Source organism: Lichenostomus cassidix, chromosome 11 (genome assembly GCF_008360975.1).
Source record: "Lichenostomus cassidix isolate B80296 chromosome 11, HeHo_3.0, whole genome shotgun sequence".
Classification (NCBI taxonomy): domain Eukaryota; kingdom Metazoa; phylum Chordata; class Aves; order Passeriformes; family Meliphagidae; genus Lichenostomus; species Lichenostomus cassidix.
Window position 1 is genome coordinate 18,762,888 of NC_139492.1, and position 18,201 is coordinate 18,781,088.

At 45.8% G+C, this 18,201-nt stretch overlaps 1 protein-coding gene across 1 annotated transcript; it reads left to right on the forward strand.

The window, feature by feature from the left end:
* Nucleotides 1–110: 110 nt before the first annotated feature.
* Nucleotides 111–15,614, forward strand: CMTM3 (CKLF like MARVEL transmembrane domain containing 3). Its single transcript, XM_085072018.1, has 5 exons — nucleotides 111–361; nucleotides 9,141–9,296; nucleotides 10,965–11,060; nucleotides 12,271–12,388; nucleotides 13,824–15,614. Exons 1-5 carry the CDS (start codon nucleotides 257–259, stop codon nucleotides 13,850–13,852), a joined length of 504 nt encoding a protein of 167 aa, XP_084928144.1. The 5' UTR covers nucleotides 111–256; the 3' UTR covers nucleotides 13,853–15,614.
* The last annotated feature ends 2,587 nt before the right edge of the window (nucleotides 15,615–18,201 follow it).

Below are 18,201 nucleotides of genomic sequence, written 5' to 3' on the forward strand. Positions count from 1 at the left end.
TGTCACGATTTCCGCTTCCCTCCTTCAGAGAGAAAAAAAAAAAAAAATTAAAAAAAAATTCCACGGCCAACCCCCCACCCCGAGCCTGAGCCTGAGCCCAGCCCGAGCCCGGCTGGAGCGCAGCCCGAGCTCAGGCAGAGCCCAGCCAGAGCCCAGCGCCCAGCCCGACCCACCGCGATCCCAGCCCGGCTCAGCCCAGCCCGGCCCCAGCCACAGCCCAGCCCACCGCAGCCCACCCGCGCCCGCCGCCGCAGCCATGGAGGAGCCCGAGGGGGCCGCGCCGCCGCCCGGGCTGCGCTCCGTGCTCCCTCCCCGGGAGTTCCTGCGCTCCCGCAAGGGGCAGCTGCTGCTCGCAGAGTCGGTAAGGACGGGGCACCGGGGCTGGGGGCTGCGGGAGCCAGCCCGGGGCCAGCCGGGAGCCGAGCGGGATCGGCCGGACCGCCCTGCCCGGGCCGCTCCGCTGTGCGCCTGAGGGGAGGGGGGGACAGCGACTGAGGGAAAAACTGGGAAGCGACAACTGAGAGGAAAACTGGGGGAAAACAGCCGAGGGGACACGGGGAACAGCTGAGGGGAAAACCGGAGAAAACAACTGAGAGGAGAAAGGGGACAGAGGGGAAAACTGGGAGAACAACTGAGGGGAAGATGGGAAACAGCCGTACCGGAGTGGGGGAACTGCAGTGCTGAGGGAGTAATTGATTTAGCGTAATTCAGGCAGAGCACATTAGAAACCAGAACTTGTCCTGTTAGCCTTCCAGTGCCTGAAGTGTGTTTTGCTATCAGGGATTCCTTTTCAGTGAAAAAGGGCTCAGATTTCGTTTTTTAGCTATTTGCAGTGTGAATCCAGTGACCACTGCAGCTGTGGTTTGCATTATCAGCTGCTGCCAGGTTATGAGGCAGCCTGTCCTGAGTGCATCAAGAAAGATTTTATTCGTGAATTTGTGATGTGTGGCATCAAGCTGTGCATTATGGTCACTCAGCTGCTGTCCCGAGCCCTCCAAAGCCGTGCTTGTCCCTGACCCCACAGAGGGATGCTCTTGCTCGCTGCCGTGGAGCCCTTGGGCTGGAGAGCTGCCCAGAGGGAAAGGCCCTGGACTGCTGTGACAGCAGCTGGACACGAGCCCAGGTGGGCACAGGGCCAAGGACACCGGGCCTGGATCAGCAATAGTGTGGCAGCAACACCAGGGCAGTGGCTGTGGTGGTTTAAAACCTGACAGCTGAAACAGTACCCATGTGATGGGGAAAGGGATCACTCGCCCCATGGAGAGTGGGTATTTCACAACAAAATTTAACTTCTGGGTAGGAAGCTTGTTGATTGAAATTAGAGGTTCAACATAATTCTTGCTAGAAATATTGATAAATTCGAACACTAAGGTTGCTTGAGTTTTAGCTGGAGTTTTGGCAGCAGATAGTCAAATGTCAGGACAGCCCAAACTAGTAGTCGAGTCCATGGAGCGTTGTTCAGATGTCCAAGGTGTATCTGGCTATACACTCTGCTAGCTCAGGGAAGGAAACAGGGATATTCCAGCAAAAGAAGGGTGAGGTACAGGCAGAAGACGACAATATTTTCTGTGGCCAACTGCTAGAGACCAGCCATGAGAGTTTGTGAGGCTGTGGACACTGCCCTGTGGCAGAGAGACAGGGAGCAGCCAGATGTGAGTATGGCTTTGAGAGGAAAAGCATTCACTGAGGAGGTCAGGATGACTTCTGTGATGAGGAGAGCCTTGGGCTGGGTAGCAGCAGGCCACAGCCTTTATGAGCTCCACCAAAAAATTGCCAGCTGCCCTATCCCTCCTCCAGGTACCACCATCACTCACATAGCATCTGTAGTTTACAAAACCACACATTTAGAAGATACCAGAGCCCAGCTAACCTGGCTACTTTGGCACATATTTTTGTTACATACTATAACACACACTGGAATTTCCTTTACTAGCTTACAGCCACCGAATGATGGCTTTCAGACAGCCTGGCTTTTTAACATCTCAGAATGATGACATATTGGAGGAATACTGTTCTGGTCATGGGATCAGACTCACCCTTTTGTTGTCATAGAGAAGTGCTGATTATGCCTCCTTGGAGTAATAAAAACCACTCTGTCTTGACAAAACAGGGATTTATCCTTTGTAAGGCCACTCAGGGCTTCCCAAGGGTTTGGCTAGCTGGAAGCAGCTCTGAAATCCCATCTGCTGAGAGCTTTCCTTGTGCTCCTTGCAGGCCAAGCCCACGTGCTCAGGACGTGGTTTGCTGGCAGACAAGAGGCAGCAGTAGTTTCTGTCCAGTTGTCTCAGCTTTGCCAGAAGAAACCCGTGAAGATTTGCTCAGGCCCCAGAGCAAATGCAGCCTGTATACAATTAGAGAAATGCAGTGCCAAATAATTGAAGATGAGTCCAAATTAAATCTATCATGGTTTAAATCTGTGTTTCATCTTTAGTTTTGTATTTCTTGTCTTGAATGTTTAATTTTTCCTCTGACACAGTGCTAATGTGGGGTGGGGTTGGTTCTGCATAAATGTATGTAAATAATATACATGGATACACATTTTGAACAGTGCCTTTTGTTCAGAAGCAGAGTGGGGTCCTCATTACTGTTGAAAGTGTCACATTATTCACCAGCTTGACAATTCCCCAGAAATGCACTTTATTTCTCCAGCTCTTGAGCCATTTTTGAAAATAACATTTCCACGTGGAGGGTGGATCTTTAGGATGTTCAGGTGTAATTTGCTCTGTCTGGTGCAGTGCCCATGTAAACTGGGCCTCCTGGTGCTTCCCCTAGAACAAGTCAGGCTGGTGATGGAGCTGACTACTGCTAGAGGCTTAATTATAATCTCAAATTTTATTCATATAACAAAGTTATCCTCCCCCCATCCTCTGCTCCTTTTTCTTTTGATCTCCACAGAATCATGGAATGGTTTGGGTTGGAAGGGACCTCTGGGGAATATCCAGTCCACCCCCCCACTAACCTGCCTGGGTAATTTTTTATTCCACCTGGCATAGCTATAGAGCCAGAAAGAAGCAGTAGCATTGAGTACATTTAGAAGCTTCACTGTCTCTCCTGATCCTATTTATTCTCACTGCCTTGCTCCTTCCATTTTCTAATCACCATTTCTTGTTTCATGGGTTCATTTTTTTCTCTTTTCCTTTCTATTCTCCTCCCATGCCATGATTTCTTCCATATATTTTAACACTCTTCTTAAGCTACTCATTTTTCCCAAATACTCAAGTTGCAGTGTTGGAGGTCAGCATTTCATCCATGCTCTTTTCCACCTTTGAAGAGATGCAGTTTTCAGTTCCCTGTGTTCTGTGTTGAAACCATTTGACAGCTACTCTCATATTGCCGCCAGAGCTTGTCCAGGCAAGATCCACACTTGTGGATTCTGCTGCTCGCTCGGCTGTTCCACTCATGCTTTTGTGGCTGCTTTAATTGGCATCTTCTCAGTCTCCTGAAGCCAGCATGCAGTGGTACTCCATTTTATTTTTTTTTAATAAAAATGCAGTGTGAATATGTAAAGTTGTGTCACCTTTGTGGTGACGTAAAAGGATGTAGAAATCATTGTGTCTGTTTCTCTCCTCTTTTCCTGTCTTTGTCCTGTCTTTTCAGTCTTCTCTGAACTGACCTTCATAACTGAAACTTCAGCTGCTTGCTGTAAAGTCTCCTTTGAAGAAGCCCCCTGTGCCTTTCTCAGGGTCTGTAGCCAGAAGGCCACTCCTGCAGCCAGTTCTGGAGGAACCAGGAATTTCACCTCCACAACGTGTGCAACAGAGAAGTAGTAACTAATAGCAGAGACACTGAGTGATGCACTTTGTCTGCCAAGAATACAAGAACAGAACACTTGCCCAAAACATATCACTGCTACCCACTTGTAAAACCTTAGGCAGACCTGTTCTTTTCTATGGAGGGGAGATGAGGAGCAGGAGATGAGGAGCTGGTGCAGTGATGTCAGCAGCTTGCCAGCATCCCCCCATTCCCAGCAGGCTCTGGTGGGTCTGTTCTCCCTGCACAGAGAACACAATCGCCTCTGGAGCTGCCATGACCTCAGCACTGCTCAGGCCTCCCTCCCTTCAGGGACACTGTGCTCTCTAACCACTGTCATGATTGTTTTTTAGACCTTGAACTGCAAGCTGGTTGTACAATAAAGTGTAACTTTGTAATGCCTGGCCAGTTTAAGAAGCCCAGCAACATGACATTAAGTAATAATTACATGGGATTAAATGGGAAAATTACTTTCTGGAACACAATGCCAAAGAAGGGTTTTTGTGTGAATGGGAATGTACATAGAAGGTGCTCAGTGAATAGTCAGGCTGCTTTTTTGCCAGGATTTTTTATACTCTTACAGCTGCCAAGCTGTGAAAGGTTCCTGTCCTGCTCTTTGTTGGATTAAAGCTTCCTGCATCCAGATATTCCTTCACAGTGAAGCTGGCAGCAGTCAAACCAGCCTTTCATCAGCAGCACAGGAAGAGCTCAGACTCTGCTGCTGTTAATGCTGAGGGTGTAATCCCAAGGGAGGGGAAGAGAAAAACCCATTGTAAATACAAATCAACAAAACTGATAAAACACTGCTACTTTTTTTTTTCTCCCAGAAGCAGCAGTGCTTTCTGAAAGTGCTAGAAATGAACTTGCAACTGCATGGAGCCTCACAAACTTCCTCTCTAGCTGCCTTTTTTTTTCTGCAGATAGAGAGCTGTTAGAAAAACAGCAAGGTCCCATTTCTTGACTTTTGTCTGAAGTGACCCTGAAAAGCTCCAGGAAAATAGGTGCAGAATAAATGGGATGTGCAATGGAACGTTTGACAGTCCTTGGAGTGGTCAGGGTATATTCTGAAGGATGCTTTTGAGTTTTTAGAGCAACTTTCAGTTTGCAAGATGTTTGTCTCAAAGACTTGAAGCCTGGAAAAGTACGTAGGTAGGTGTCATTATTTCTGGTACAGACTGGCACTGCAGTGTTTGTATTGTGGGAGGAGAGGTGCATTTTTAAAATTTTAAGATAACATCAAATGGTTGAGTTAGTGGCAGTGCAAATGAATGGTCAGAAAAGGTACTCACTTTTATAATTCACAAAAGACAGTTGAAGGTAATATCCAGAGTTGCTGCAGGAATCCGTGTGTTCCGCTTGTTAGAAGAGGAAATGAGCTGTATACAAGGAGAAGTGAGAAACAGCATCAAAACCCTACAGTGTGCCATGCAAAAATGTCATCTTTCCAGCCTTCATTCTCAAAATCTGGTCCATTATTTTATAGATGTGTATTTTACATAAAATCTTCCTTGGGCCTCTTCGGTCTCAGAGTGCCTCTAGAATGAGCAATGATGTTTAACTGGAGAGCAATTACCACACTTTAGGTCAGATTCTTTCCCCTTTACTAATATCATCAATCCTCTGCTGAAGTCAAGTGGCTTCATGTGAATCAAAAGGGGCCATTTTTTTTTAATGTGCCTTGAGGTGTACTCCCCCTGCATGAGGGGATGCTGACAAGGGGAGAGCAGGACAGGCTGAACTCAATCCCACCATGAGGCTGGGGAAGGTGGGAATACAGTTGCTGTCCTTCAGGGCTGAGGAACAGGCAGCAGGAGGCTGCAGTCATCTACCATTAATGCAGGGGTTGGTTTGAACAAGTAACTGGCCTGGTAACCAGATTTTAGAATAAACAACTAATACTTCCCCAGCTTCTCTGGATCAGACCCACCTAGAAAGTTGAAATGCTCAGACTGATCTTCCTGTCTCTTCAGCAGCTTACCTGGCACAGCAGCACCTGGGATCAGGGGCTCCTCGGTGTGTTCCTGCCACAGAACAGCTCCTGTTCCACCCTGAGCTCATGCTCATGCCTGACCCTCACGCCTGCCCAGGGCTGAGGAGAGACAGCAGGAGCCTCCCCTGACACAAATTGCCATAAAGTTGATAATATCACACCACAAAGGCTCTTCCTTTCGCTTAACACTTCTGAGAGGAAAACTCTGTGCAGAGGCAGTCAGAGCACAGGAGTTACTGACTCAAACAGCATTGAGATCAAAGGGATCCGTGCTGTGCAGCATCACCTTACATATCTGAAATTTGCCTCTTCCCCTCGCTGCTCCAGTAGGATGCATTATTTAACACTGCATTTAATCCTTTCCTAGGAGATCACCAGGTTTAGTTCAGGTCTAATGTTCTGCCATTGCAGTTGGTGAGACCTGCCTTGAGCACATCTCCCTGCTGCTGTCATCCCTGCAGCTCAGCCATCACATACCTGCCTTTAGCCACAAAAACGAAGACATTTTTTCAACACCAGAACAAGATGTCCTGTATAGATGGTGATTTCTTTTTAATTAAAGAAAACATGGAACAGTGTCTGAATTATGTTCCACCAATGCAAGTGAAGCAGATTCACAGAGCAAGTCATCTTTGTTCTTGGGGGTGGGGAGGGAATAGGTGCTGTGATAGAAAGAAGGAAGTCCTCTCTGCTCTAAGAAGTTGTCAAGCTCTGGTAAATCCACTTCCCTTCAAACAGTACTTAGCACTTTTAGCTCATAGAAAGAAAATACCACGCTAAGGATGAGAGACAGGGGATAAGTTCCCTCCACTTTATGAAAATGAGAATAACCTGCAGAGAGGCTCTGTGAGCAAGAAACAACTCCAAATGGGGTAAACACCAACAAATTGTTCAGATATGACCAGATGACAGGCCCATGAAGAAGTGAGCTCTATACACTGTCCCAGCTCAGTTTCTTAGAACTCAGTGAAACAAGAACAATGCATAGATGTTTTAAGATAAATATAGTCCCTTACTAAAAATGTCACATCCTCTCTAACCTCACCACCCAGTCCTAATGGATGAAAACAATATACTTCAGCTGTTAGCATCCTGGTTCAGGCACTGTTATGATCCAATTATTAAGGTTCTTTAGAAATATCTCTGCCTGAATTAAGGTACAAACGAGACCATATGCTAGTTAATAGTATGAGTTTTATTTGATAGAAAATATGAGAGAGAGAGAGAGAAGAAAAGAGAGAAAAAGAGAAGTAAGAAAAGAGGTGGGGGGGACAGAAAGAGGGAAAGAGAAAATATCACCATCCGTGGATCCTAACGATGTCGCGTTGATCCTCTCCAGCCGGTCTTCTCGGTGGTGGTGGTCCCCCGAAAAGCACAGAATGCCATGGGTTAATATACACTCAGGCCAGGGGCAATGTTTAGGCATGTCTCCCCGGGGGAGGGAGCAGCCTCTAGCCGCAGACTCTGCTTGCATCACCTGCACTCCTGTGGTGCCAGGCCTAGCACTCTGGGGGGTCTGTGATGGATTGTGACTCCTCCTCAGCTCCTCTCACGTGAAAGTCCCATGGATGTAGCCAGTGAGGTTGGGGGTTTCACAGCGGGGCCAGTCTGTGTAAACCTGGCTTCTGTGAGCTGTGCTCTGCCCCCACCCCAAACTCAGCCAGGGATGATTCTCAGCACAGCTGGTGGCTTTGGCCTTTGTGTATGCATACCTTTCCCTCAGCCTGAGATGATTGAACAATAGGTTTCCCTTTATCTAATCTCAGCAGTTTGACTCAGTCTAAAGTCCCAGTCAGGTATCTTCAGGGAGGTTTCTTTGATTGTAGCTTCTTTATACTGTTTTTGTTATAATGAGCAAAACTTTATATCAATGTTTGAGGCATGAACTATTTCAGTCTCTGACAGGCACTGACTGCTTTCCCCAAAACAAGGCTGAGAATAAAGGCTGGTTAATTAATTACACCAGGAAATTATTTCAGTGGGATTGAACTGCTTAGTTGCTCCCTAAGCATAAACAGGCTCTTTTGATACATGTATTTGAGGACTGACTGACATTTCAAAGGAGTAATCATTAATTAATAATTATAGGAGCCTTATTCAAGTGTAATGATAATTTCTTCTGAGGTACAGGTGGTCCCCAGGAACTCTTACTAGCAGCAAATAAATCCATAGAGCTGAAATTTAATGAGGCAAATGCATTGATTACCTTTGCAGGAAGCCACATCTGCCTTCATGTGTGGCATCTGGGGGAAAATAATACATTTATTTTCAGTGCTGTGTGAGTGGGAATGTCAGTGTCCCAGTTTGGAATTAGAAATTTAAAAATCCCTGTAATCTAATGCTCAGTCCCCCCTGCTGTGGCGGCCAAAAGCATCCCTGAGCATTGGGAAGGCAGAGCTTCGTCTCCAGGAGGAAAGGCTGGGCAGAGCCAGGTGTAAACTTGCCCATAATCACGTGTAATTCAGCAGCCTGGCTACTTGTGTTACTGTAAGCTAATTTGAGGGAAACAGCAGTTTCCAAACACGGTAGGACAGGAGCCTCTTTTTGGAGGTGACCAACCCCCAGTACAGCATTTGCAAATGGTGTTGAGCTTCTCCATGGTTCCCTCACCTTCCCCTTTTACCAACACCACAGCTGAAAGTCCAGGAGTGTAGGACAGCACCCTGGTACTCTCTAGTTCAGGTGAAAATGCTTTTTCTTGAGTAGTTTCCCATTGTGAAACTTTGCATTTGAGCCATAAGCTATCTTCTAAAGGAATTTCAATTAAGTGGGAAAACAAATGCCATTTTTATTATTTTGTAGAGTTGGGAAACATCATGGAGATAAAACTATGGGAGTTATCTGTCCTATTTCTCTCTAACACAGCTGCCACACTGGAAGGCTGGAACCAGAGACTTCCAGAAATCACAGAACAATTAATTCTTGGCCCTTTTCTATCCATCAGCAGCAGACTTTATTCTTTCAACTCTAAGGTTATAAATGCTGAGTTACTTCAGGCTGTCTGAGCACTGATTTGGGTTTCAAATGAGAGCTGTCATGGCTGAAAGCTTAGAGCTCTGCTTGCTTGGCAACACTCAACTCTATTTTCAGAATTATGTTGTCAGAGCTGTTTACAATCCAGAGCAAATTACTGACTCCAAGAGGTGCAAATCCACCCAGTGCTCCGGAAAAGTGATTTTGCACACATGGAAATAAACACCATTACTTCAGATTTATTCTGTGCTGAACAAAAAAATCATTTGGCCCAATGAAAAATAAAAAAAAAAAAGCAGGAAGCAAGCTAAGCCATCAGCAGCAGCACTGACAGAAATACACAGGCAAAATAAAACTTCAAAGCTGCTCAGCTGCCTGCAGCTCTGCTATTCCATGCGAATAACTACGAGTTTTCCCTTTACTTTAGGTGCTGTCATTTATCATCTTTATCTGCTATATTGCATCTCTAGCAGCTTCTTTCATGATGGCACCACTCCTAGAGTTTCTGCTGGCACTGTTTCTTTTTTTTGCCTACGCCTCCAAGCTTAATGAGAAGTTTAAAGGAGTCCACTGGCCTTTGGCGGTAAGTGAGATGTGCAACAGAACCGCTCAGATTCAATTGTGCAGTGTAAGGGGAGTGAAAGGGGCTGGGCAGGAGTTCAGGGTGACTGTAAGAACTTAACTGCCTTGTTAGAAACCTGTCCATGTTGCCTCTCACTCAGAAGGTCCCAAACTATGCTCTGCTGTGCACTGCAGCTTTTTTGGTGCTGACACAAAGCATGGCTTTATCAAAGCACAGAAGTTATGCCCAGTTCCAGGCAAATGGCTTAGCGCCAGCATCAGCCCAAGTCAGTCTGACTGCTGGGGGGACATTATTGCCACCCTTGCAAAGGGGAGCAGGTGTATTGTTGATAATGACAGACTTTATTAGAGTGGGATTAAATCCCCGGCTAGAGTTACACCCACAAACAAACTGAGCTGATCTGGGAAGGGACAGCCCTGGGCACTTCATGCCCACACAGGAGCCCAGTGGCTGCTGGGGCTGCAGGAGTGCCCTGGCCACTGGATGTCCCTGCAGCCTCAAATATCACTGTAGAGGGAGCAGCTGCCTTGCGGTACAAATACTTCAAAAAATGCCGCTGGTTTTATCAGTCTGGATTCTCTTTTGGTACTGTCGATAGTTCATTGCAGTGAGGTTTGAATTAGAGCTCTCAATATACAAAAATAACTTTAGCAAGGCCACTGGTGGATAAAACTGTATTGGTGACTTTGGCTACAACTGTGCAGTTTTCAGCTGGTAATCTCAATTCCATCATTTTCCCATTTTCTACATGCATCTGGTTCCAGAACTAAGACAAAAAAGGCACTTGTGTGTTTATTATGGCCATTACCATTACATACTGCAGGCACACAATATAGATAACTGACCTTGTCCTGACTTCAGAGGAGTCACATTTCTCACAGGATTTGTGCTTTGAGACAGGATCTTACTCCTCCATCTGTTCTGGAAAGGCAGAAGAGCTAATTGTGAACAGAGCTGAGGGTACCATTATTGCAGCCCCCATGATCTGCACATGCCCTGGGAAGCAGAGCTGTGTGTCTAATACTCCCTGCAGACATCCCTGCTGGAGTCCCAGGGCACAGCTCAGCGGCACATATCCCGGGGATCCCAGCAGGCATGTGCTCCTGGGGCAGCCTGGTGGAGCTGCAGGTGGGCATGGGGAGGGTAAATCATTGCCACACTAAACCAGTGTGGTTCCTGACTGAGGAGTTCTGCAGACAGGGCTCCATGGAGATGATCACACAGATCCACATCCACAGAGAGACAGGCACCCATTCCCACGGGAGCTGGGACCTCCTGGACTCTGGTGCCACAGGAATTCTGCTTTAACATAAGGCTTTTTAAGGCATTTCAAACGATTTTTCCATTAAAGCCCTTGCTGTGCTCCAAGACAAACGCCCCAGGACAGCCCTTCCCAGGCTGAAGGAAGGTCTGCCTGGCACAGGCAGACGAAAAGTAGGATTTATCCCATCATCTTTAAGAGCAGAAGTTTATGCCAAGGTTGGGGTCTTCTCTTACTTAGAAGTATTTCCCAGATGAGCAGTTCCTCCTCTATAGCAAACCAGGCTGTGGTCACACTGCCAGCAAGGCCACTGATGCAACAACAGAGGAGTTGAGTGTTGGTTTCCAAAATGGTTTTTAGAGGAAATCCTGGACCAATCTGAGAATGCACCATTGCTTCTTCCACAGGATTTCTTGCGCTGTGTCACTGCTGCTGTTATTTACTTTGCCATTTCAATTGCTGCTGTCTCAAAATACAATGATGGAGCATCTAAAGCAGCAGGGGTGAGTAGACATGTGGTGTCCACTAAAGTGTTGGGGTGAGCTGAGTATGGATGTTCTTTAGAAACAGTTCAAATATGACTCCACTGCAAGTAACAGAAGTTTCTTCAATTAACTGAGAATTAATTTGCCTAAAGCAAAGAAGAAAAGGTCAGTTATTCAGAAAAACGTGTTTGAGCCGATGAGTAGTGTTTTCACCCTAACAGTGCTGCTCAGTGTTAACTGTTCCCCTTAGGGAAGGCACCTATTTTGCTTTTTCATTCTACCAGGTGCTCCTGCAAAGAGTGTCAAGGTCCTTGAATGGAGGGAGGAAGAAAATAATAATTAAAAAAGTAGTAGTAATAGGGAATCAAACCTGTAACTGCTAAGGGCAGTCTAAATAATTTCAACCTCCTGCCTCTCCTGCTCAATTTTACTTGGAAGAGTTGGAACAGGAGCAGTGTCATTTTACCCTCCAGTACAAGGACTGCCCAGGAGAGAGCCTTCACCATCAGCATTTTGTGGTCGGAAATACAATACAGCCCCTGCATCTGCAACTTGACTCTAAGCATCAATAATGGATGCAACATAAATAAAATTTGCATAACAATTTTTTAAGCTTGAGAACAACCATGTGCAGTAGTGTTGGCCAGCAGCCCTTCCCAAACCATCCCACAGTACAAGCCCAAACCTGGTTTTAACCTTTGTCCCTGCAGTTGGACATGGAGCAATGGGGTGTGTTCAGCCCAGGTTCCCAGAGCAGAGCCCAGCTTGTGCTTGGCACAGTTCTGCTCTGGCACTGAAGGGGCAACTCCAGAATCATTTTCATCTCAATCTTGTTCACTCAGCAATAGACACATCTCCTTGCAAACAAGTGAAAAATTATTTCCAGAGAAAAAGAGGTGATTTCTTGGTGGCAGAGGTGCCCCAGGATAGTGGAGGTGCAGGAGGTGCTCTCCTGGAACTCCCAGCAGTGCTGATGCCCAGAACATGCCCAGAGCCTGAGAGGGATGCAGCCTGGGGGAGGGATGAGGACACATCTGGTCACTTCCCAGGCTCCCAAATCAGCTGCAATTCAGTTGATGCCAACATGTCACAAACCATTTCCCTTCCCTGCCTTTCTGCAAAGGCACAGGCCAAAAAAACCACGCAGTTTTTCTCATGTAGGTTTGGTTGGTTTGGTTTGTCGTGGACATGACGTGTTGTTAAAGACAGCATTCCTTTGCCCTGTCAGGTGTTTGGGTTTGTAGCCACCATCGTGTTTGCCGTTGATTTCTACATAACCTTCAATGACCTGGTCACTTTCCTCAAGCAAGGCGGCTCTGACTCCCCCGAGGGGCACAAGACAGAAGGTGGGTGAAATTCCCTGCTTGTTACTCGAGCCTGCAGTGTGAGATTTCCCTCTCCACCCTTTGTAGGGCAGCAAGAGCTCTTGCTCAGTAAGAACAGTTTCTATTCTTGGCTGCCTTGGGTTTGTATGCCGCAGCTCTGCTCAGTTAGGAAGCTGCAACTGGAATTCCACTGATTTATAAAGATAAACCTGCAAGCTAGGAGTGTGAAGTTTCTCAGAGTTTCACAACATCTAACTTTGAAAGGCCCCAAATTCAGTTATACAAATTATTGTGCAGCACAGATTTTCTTTCCCCATTAAAATGTCTTAGTGTAAAAATAAGTAAACATCTACCTGTTTTTTTCCTTGGTAAATTAAAATTAACATCCATTATTCCAGTCTTTAATGTCCAAATAGTGCTTTTCTCTTTATCATCTCCTTATCATGTTTGCCTCTTACGATAAGCTTTGACCATCTCTGGGCAAATGGCCTTGAAATCCAAGGGTCAAACAGCATAAAATCCACAAAATTGTTATCAAACTTTTTTTATTACAGTCTACTCCAAATCAGACAGATCCACTTAGACAAAGATAAAAAAAGATAGAAAGAGGGTGTTGGGTGTTCAAGTCCAGTTCATGTGAGGACAGGGGTAGCTGTTTTGCAGTTCCCAGGAGCCCAAATCAGGCATCATGTCCCTGTGACACTCCTTATTGCTCCCACACAGATTAAAAACACTGCTCCACACTTAAAAACAAGCAAAGAAATATCCCAAACCCCCAAAACCACCCTATTAAAAACCCCCCTAAACCAAATGCCCCAGATGTGTATAGAACCCTGGAAGGTGAGCAGCAGCACTGATAATCTCTTCTGGGGATTTTAGTAGACTGTTAAGTGTTTTTCAAGCTTTAGGCTGAAAAAGAGAAAGGAGTTAAAAAAGGAAAAAAGAGTTAAAGGAACTGGAAACAGACTGTGAAAACTAAAAACTGAACTAACCTCAGAAGATGATCAGGTGACAGGGGTACAGAATTAGGATACAGACTAGATCTAATTTCCCTGGAGATGGAGCAGAAATACATAAACTCACAGATGTGCAGTCACACAGTGTGGTGTTGGTGTTTGTGATTGTGCAAGGAGGGCTCTGCTGTCAGCTGCTGAGGCCAGAAGGAGGAACCTCTGTGGATCTGTTGGGATTTCTCAGTATCTCAGAGCTTCAGGCTCTGCAGAGCAGACAGCAATCCCCAGGGCACTAAGGATGCCAGCAGGGCTCTTGTGGTGCTCCAGGGACCTCTCAGCTGCATTTCCCAGCTCCTTCAAACACAATTTCGAGTCCCATCACCTTAGGAAGAACTGTCATTTCAAAAGCCTTTTCCCAAATCCACTGTGTCCTTTGAAACACACCCAGCTAGTGGGGATTTCCAGTTTGCATTTTCACTTTTGTTCCTTGTTTTACCCCTCAGATGAGGACTCTGACTCTGACTCAGACTGAGGAACCAAACACCAACCAAGCGTGAAGGGAAGATGATCAAGCACTTTCCTCTTTGCTGAATGCACTGCCAACTGAAATATCCCCCTCATTTCAGCCTCCTTCCACCTCACTGTTGATGGAACCACCAGAGCAGTGAAGTGGAAAAGGAGATTATTCCCAGTGCCTTTAAACACTCCTTCAGGTCTTACAGTAGTTCCTGTCCAAACAACACAGCTCAGTTCTCTGGTGCTCCTCCCCACTCAGCACAGCCATGTCCTGAGTAAATGTGAGCAGCATTTTTAACATTTAGACAGAGCTTTTAATGTGCTTTTATTCCAAATCTTTAACACTTAGAGCTTTTATACTTCTTGATGTGCCAAAGAAGAGAGATTTGGATGCCTCTATTTGTATTTTTCTTGATTAACTAATGGTATTTCTTTATCTGAAGTCTGAATACTCCACTCTCAGGCACTGAAGGCATGGATTACAGTTAACACGTTGGTTTCAATACTTTTGTATCTCCTGCCTATGTGTGACAAGGAAAAGTGACAACTGGAAATCTGCAGCAAAAGCAAACCTCTTAGTATAATGGTGCTGCAGGGCACTGGCTCATCAAACACTCTGTATCCCTTTTTTAAAGCTGCTTGGATGGGGTCACATCCCATCTGCTGCAATTTCACCGCAGGATGGGGTGGCACAGGTGAGGCAGCTCTGGGCAGCCCTTCCCTCCTGTTTTTGTGGTAGCCCCTGTGTGTTTGCACAGCCAGGGAAGGCAGGCTTGGCAAATGCCTCCCAGCAGGACCTGCCTGGGGAAACTGCAGGTGTTTGTGTGCCAAGCAGCACTGCCTGATGTCCTGCTCTGTGCTGAGGCCACTGGTGCTGCTGGGACATCAGCACTGCACTTGTGCCACTGTGAAAGGGCAAAGAAACCAACCCCAAACTACAGAATGTCTGTGATGAATTCATCTCCCCAGCCCCGTTTCTTCAGTGTGTGTGCTTGGGTTGGGTTGGGTTGGGTTGGTTTTTCTCCCCCTGGAAGATGTGATTTATCTTGTGGATCTTACCTTTCCAGGGGAAAAGTCTCCTGAATTTACAAGCTGTTTTCACAGTTAGCACAACCTACCTTGAAATATTTGTATCCACTTAAAAACACTTGGGAATGCTTGGGAAGAGCATGGCATCCTCCTTACAGATGGCATCAGACAGGTCTGTGGCAAAGAAACCTGTAGAGATCTTTTAAAAATTAATCCAGCACCAGAACAGGTATGATTGAGAGCAGATGGTGCTAACAGAGTAAGTGAAAAACAGATAAAGCAATAATGGCAGATTTCCTTTGCAGTAAAAGGGTCCTGTGTTGCAGTTGCCTGTGGCAGCTGGCTGCTGGCAGCAGGACAGGTCCTGGCAGGGAGCAGGGCCTGGGAGGTGCTGGTCAGGCTCAGAGTTGTCCAGCAGGCAGCTCCTCCATCTCCTGCTGCCTGACCACTGAATAAAAGTGAAACAAGTGATAAAAGTGAAACAAGTGGTTGTTTCTAAATGTGACAATAATCTTTGATTTATGGGAAAGATCTCTGTGGACCTTTTCCTGTATGAAAACCTGTGTTTCTTTCCCTTCTTTTGTCATGTTTTACTGGCACACACTGTGATGTTCAGGGGACCGGGGCTCATTTTTATACTAGTTTTGTATTTCTCCTTTTTTTTTTAAGTAAAAAATGTACTGCATGTCACAGCTGGAAACGTGGTTAATATTTAGAAACCATGCTGGATTAAACCTCTTTTAATGGGAGTGTTGGGTGTCTTTACTTATTTGAAGACCTGATTTCGCTGCTTTGCCTCTGCCTAGCACAAGGAACAGTGACTTTAGGAATCCTAAATCTGTGCTGGGGAGGTGGCACAGCTCGGGGAGCAGCCACAGGACAAACCTCTTCCTTAGGGCACGAGATGAAGGAATTTCACCAGGAATTCGTTCTGAAGTAGTGAGCAGACATTGGAGACACAGTGTTCCCTCTTGGCAACCAATAACTCTGTAAAGAAGTTCAGGTTCACCCTTCACACACCCCCAAAATATACTGAGGTTTTCTGGTCATTTTTTCCACGTTGGATTAAACTAGACAGAGGCAGCAAACAAAATAGTTCATGAGTTGCTTCAGGACTGCTTTAGCAGTTTGCAGTGAGGTGTCTGCCCAGAGAATTTTGTCAGCCTTTAAGTACTTGATGACTTCAATTATTTCTAAGCAGTTTGCTCCCAGGGTCAAGTACTTCTGTAAGATCCCAGCCTTTATTTAAAAAGATCTGTTCCCGTGACTGAAATAAAACACACTTCTGTATTTTAGGAGCATCATTTCAGAAAGTTAAATGAAAAATAACAACTTTAAAGCCAGTTTTGGTTGGGCAGTAGGGGATTGACTCAGTCTTTTGCCCATCTTCTCCCAGAAATATTGCACCAAGCTCAGGGTCTGGGGCCGGTGGAGGAAAAGTCAGCTTGGCTTTTTGGCTTTTATGTTTGTTTGCTTGCTTGGTTTTCCTCGACTGATGATGAAAAGGGTGCTGGGAGCACTGGTTTCTCTGCAATTCAGGTTTCAGGAGACAAACACAGCACTACACCTGCAGTGTGGAGCCCTTCATTAAGTCCTGACTCCAGTGGCCTCCTCAGACACCTCTTTCCCATCACAACACACTGTCCCACAGAGGAGCTGCTTCCAAAACCCAGAGCCCAATCCTTGCCCTCACTGCAGCTCCAGCACAGCCACTGGAATTGCTGGCCTTGCTGCCTGCAGGAGACAGAGCTTCCAACCCCAGGTGTGGACAAATCTCTGCAGAAACAACGCCAGAGGTTCCATGATCTCAGCAGCGACCCCAAGGCACTGAGAGGAAGGGAAAGTGGCACCTCAGGTGAGCTCACACAGCTTTCACCTGCCTGAAGGGCTCTCTCTTCCTACCAAAAACATTTCCCACTTATCTGTGGACTTGTTCAGATTTGTGCAGTGACTTTTGGACAGGTGATGCCAAGGAATTCAAAAGAGCTTTCCAAGGAATTCAAATACCTTCCTAAGGAATTCAAATACCTTTCCAAGCAGCTTTTTTAGATTCTGACTGAAGTAAGAGGCTCTGTTGTCCTTTCAACACTCTGTCCATTACTCCATCTAATTGTGCTTCTCACTTGATACTGTTCAAAGCTCCCCAAGTCTTAAATTTCCATCTGACAGAGTCATTTCCAGGATACCAAGGAAAAGCACAGTATCTCAGCTGCTGTGGTGGTTGAGAACAGCCTGGAGTGCTGGAAAGCAGAACACAACTGGATGCTCTGCTCAGCAAGCCCCTGGTTCCATTCATTATCCTTTGGCTAAGGGTGTTCTCTGGGCACATTTCTGATCAGAAATAAGATCATTGCAGGGCTTCACTTTGAATTTGCACCAGGATACAATCTGCCCTCGAAGAGCAAATGCCAGATGTGTTAGTACAAGCACAGCAGCTCCAGCTGGCCATCCTGTAGTCCTTTGAGAGAAGATGTATCAAGGAAGCAGAAGAAATTGAGGTAAGTGCTGAGAATGTGAGTCGTGGTACAGGATGGTGGAGACACCTTTTTGCATGGAGTATTGGCTTAAAAGTCAGCATCTTTAAAAGTTACCATTTAAATAGGAATGCATCAAAAAATCCACACTGCAACACAGGTGGAAGTTTCTTCTTTTACTGGAAGAATTCATAGTGCTCAGTGTTTTGTAAAACTTCCAGGTCAGCAAGTAAAACAATGCAAACCCAAAAAATTTAAGTGTGGTTTTGTTTGGGGTTTTGAGGAGGAAGAGTAGTTTGGGTTTGGTGATTTTTTTTTTTTTGGTTGGTTGGGTTTTTTTGTTTGTTGGTTTGTTTGGGGGTTTTTTGTGGGTTGTTAGGGGTCCTTATTTTGTCAGTTGGGATGTTGGGGGGAGTTGGTATTTCTTGGTTTTGTGGGCTTTTGTTGGTTGGTTGAGTTTGGTTTGTTTTTTTAAATAAATCAACTTTTATATCTATTTCCTTGAAGAGGAAAATACAAATTCCAATGTTAATTTTCACCAGGAAACACTTGTCCTTTTATTTTATGTATTTTGGACTCAGCCCATCACATTTTGTTAGCCTGATCCACAAAATAAATTAATTACAGTCTTCCCAAGAGACTGAAAGAAGAGCCATTATCTAAAAGTTAGACAAAATAATGTTGTTTTTTTTTAATTCTACAGCTGATAAAGCTGCTTCTGACCCAGGAACACCACAGAAAACACCCTGGGGTAATGCCACAGTGCTGCTGACAGGCCCACAGAAAGGCAAAATGAACTTGCCCCGTTTAAGAGCACGTGGCTCCCTCAGGGAATCTTCTCCTTGTGCCACCACCTCTGCCC

Excerpts from the sequence above, each read along its gene's own strand:
- CMTM3 (XM_085072018.1), top strand. The coding sequence starts at position 257 with ATGGAGGAGCCCGAGGGGGCCGCGCCGCCGCCCGGGCTGCGCTCCGTG. Across the intron at positions 9,297-10,964 it reads GAGTCCACTGGCCTTTGGCG|GATTTCTTGCGCTGTGTCAC; the intron begins GTAAGTGAGATG and ends CTTCTTCCACAG. Across the intron at positions 11,061-12,270 it reads GAGCATCTAAAGCAGCAGGG|GTGTTTGGGTTTGTAGCCAC; the intron begins GTGAGTAGACAT and ends TTGCCCTGTCAG.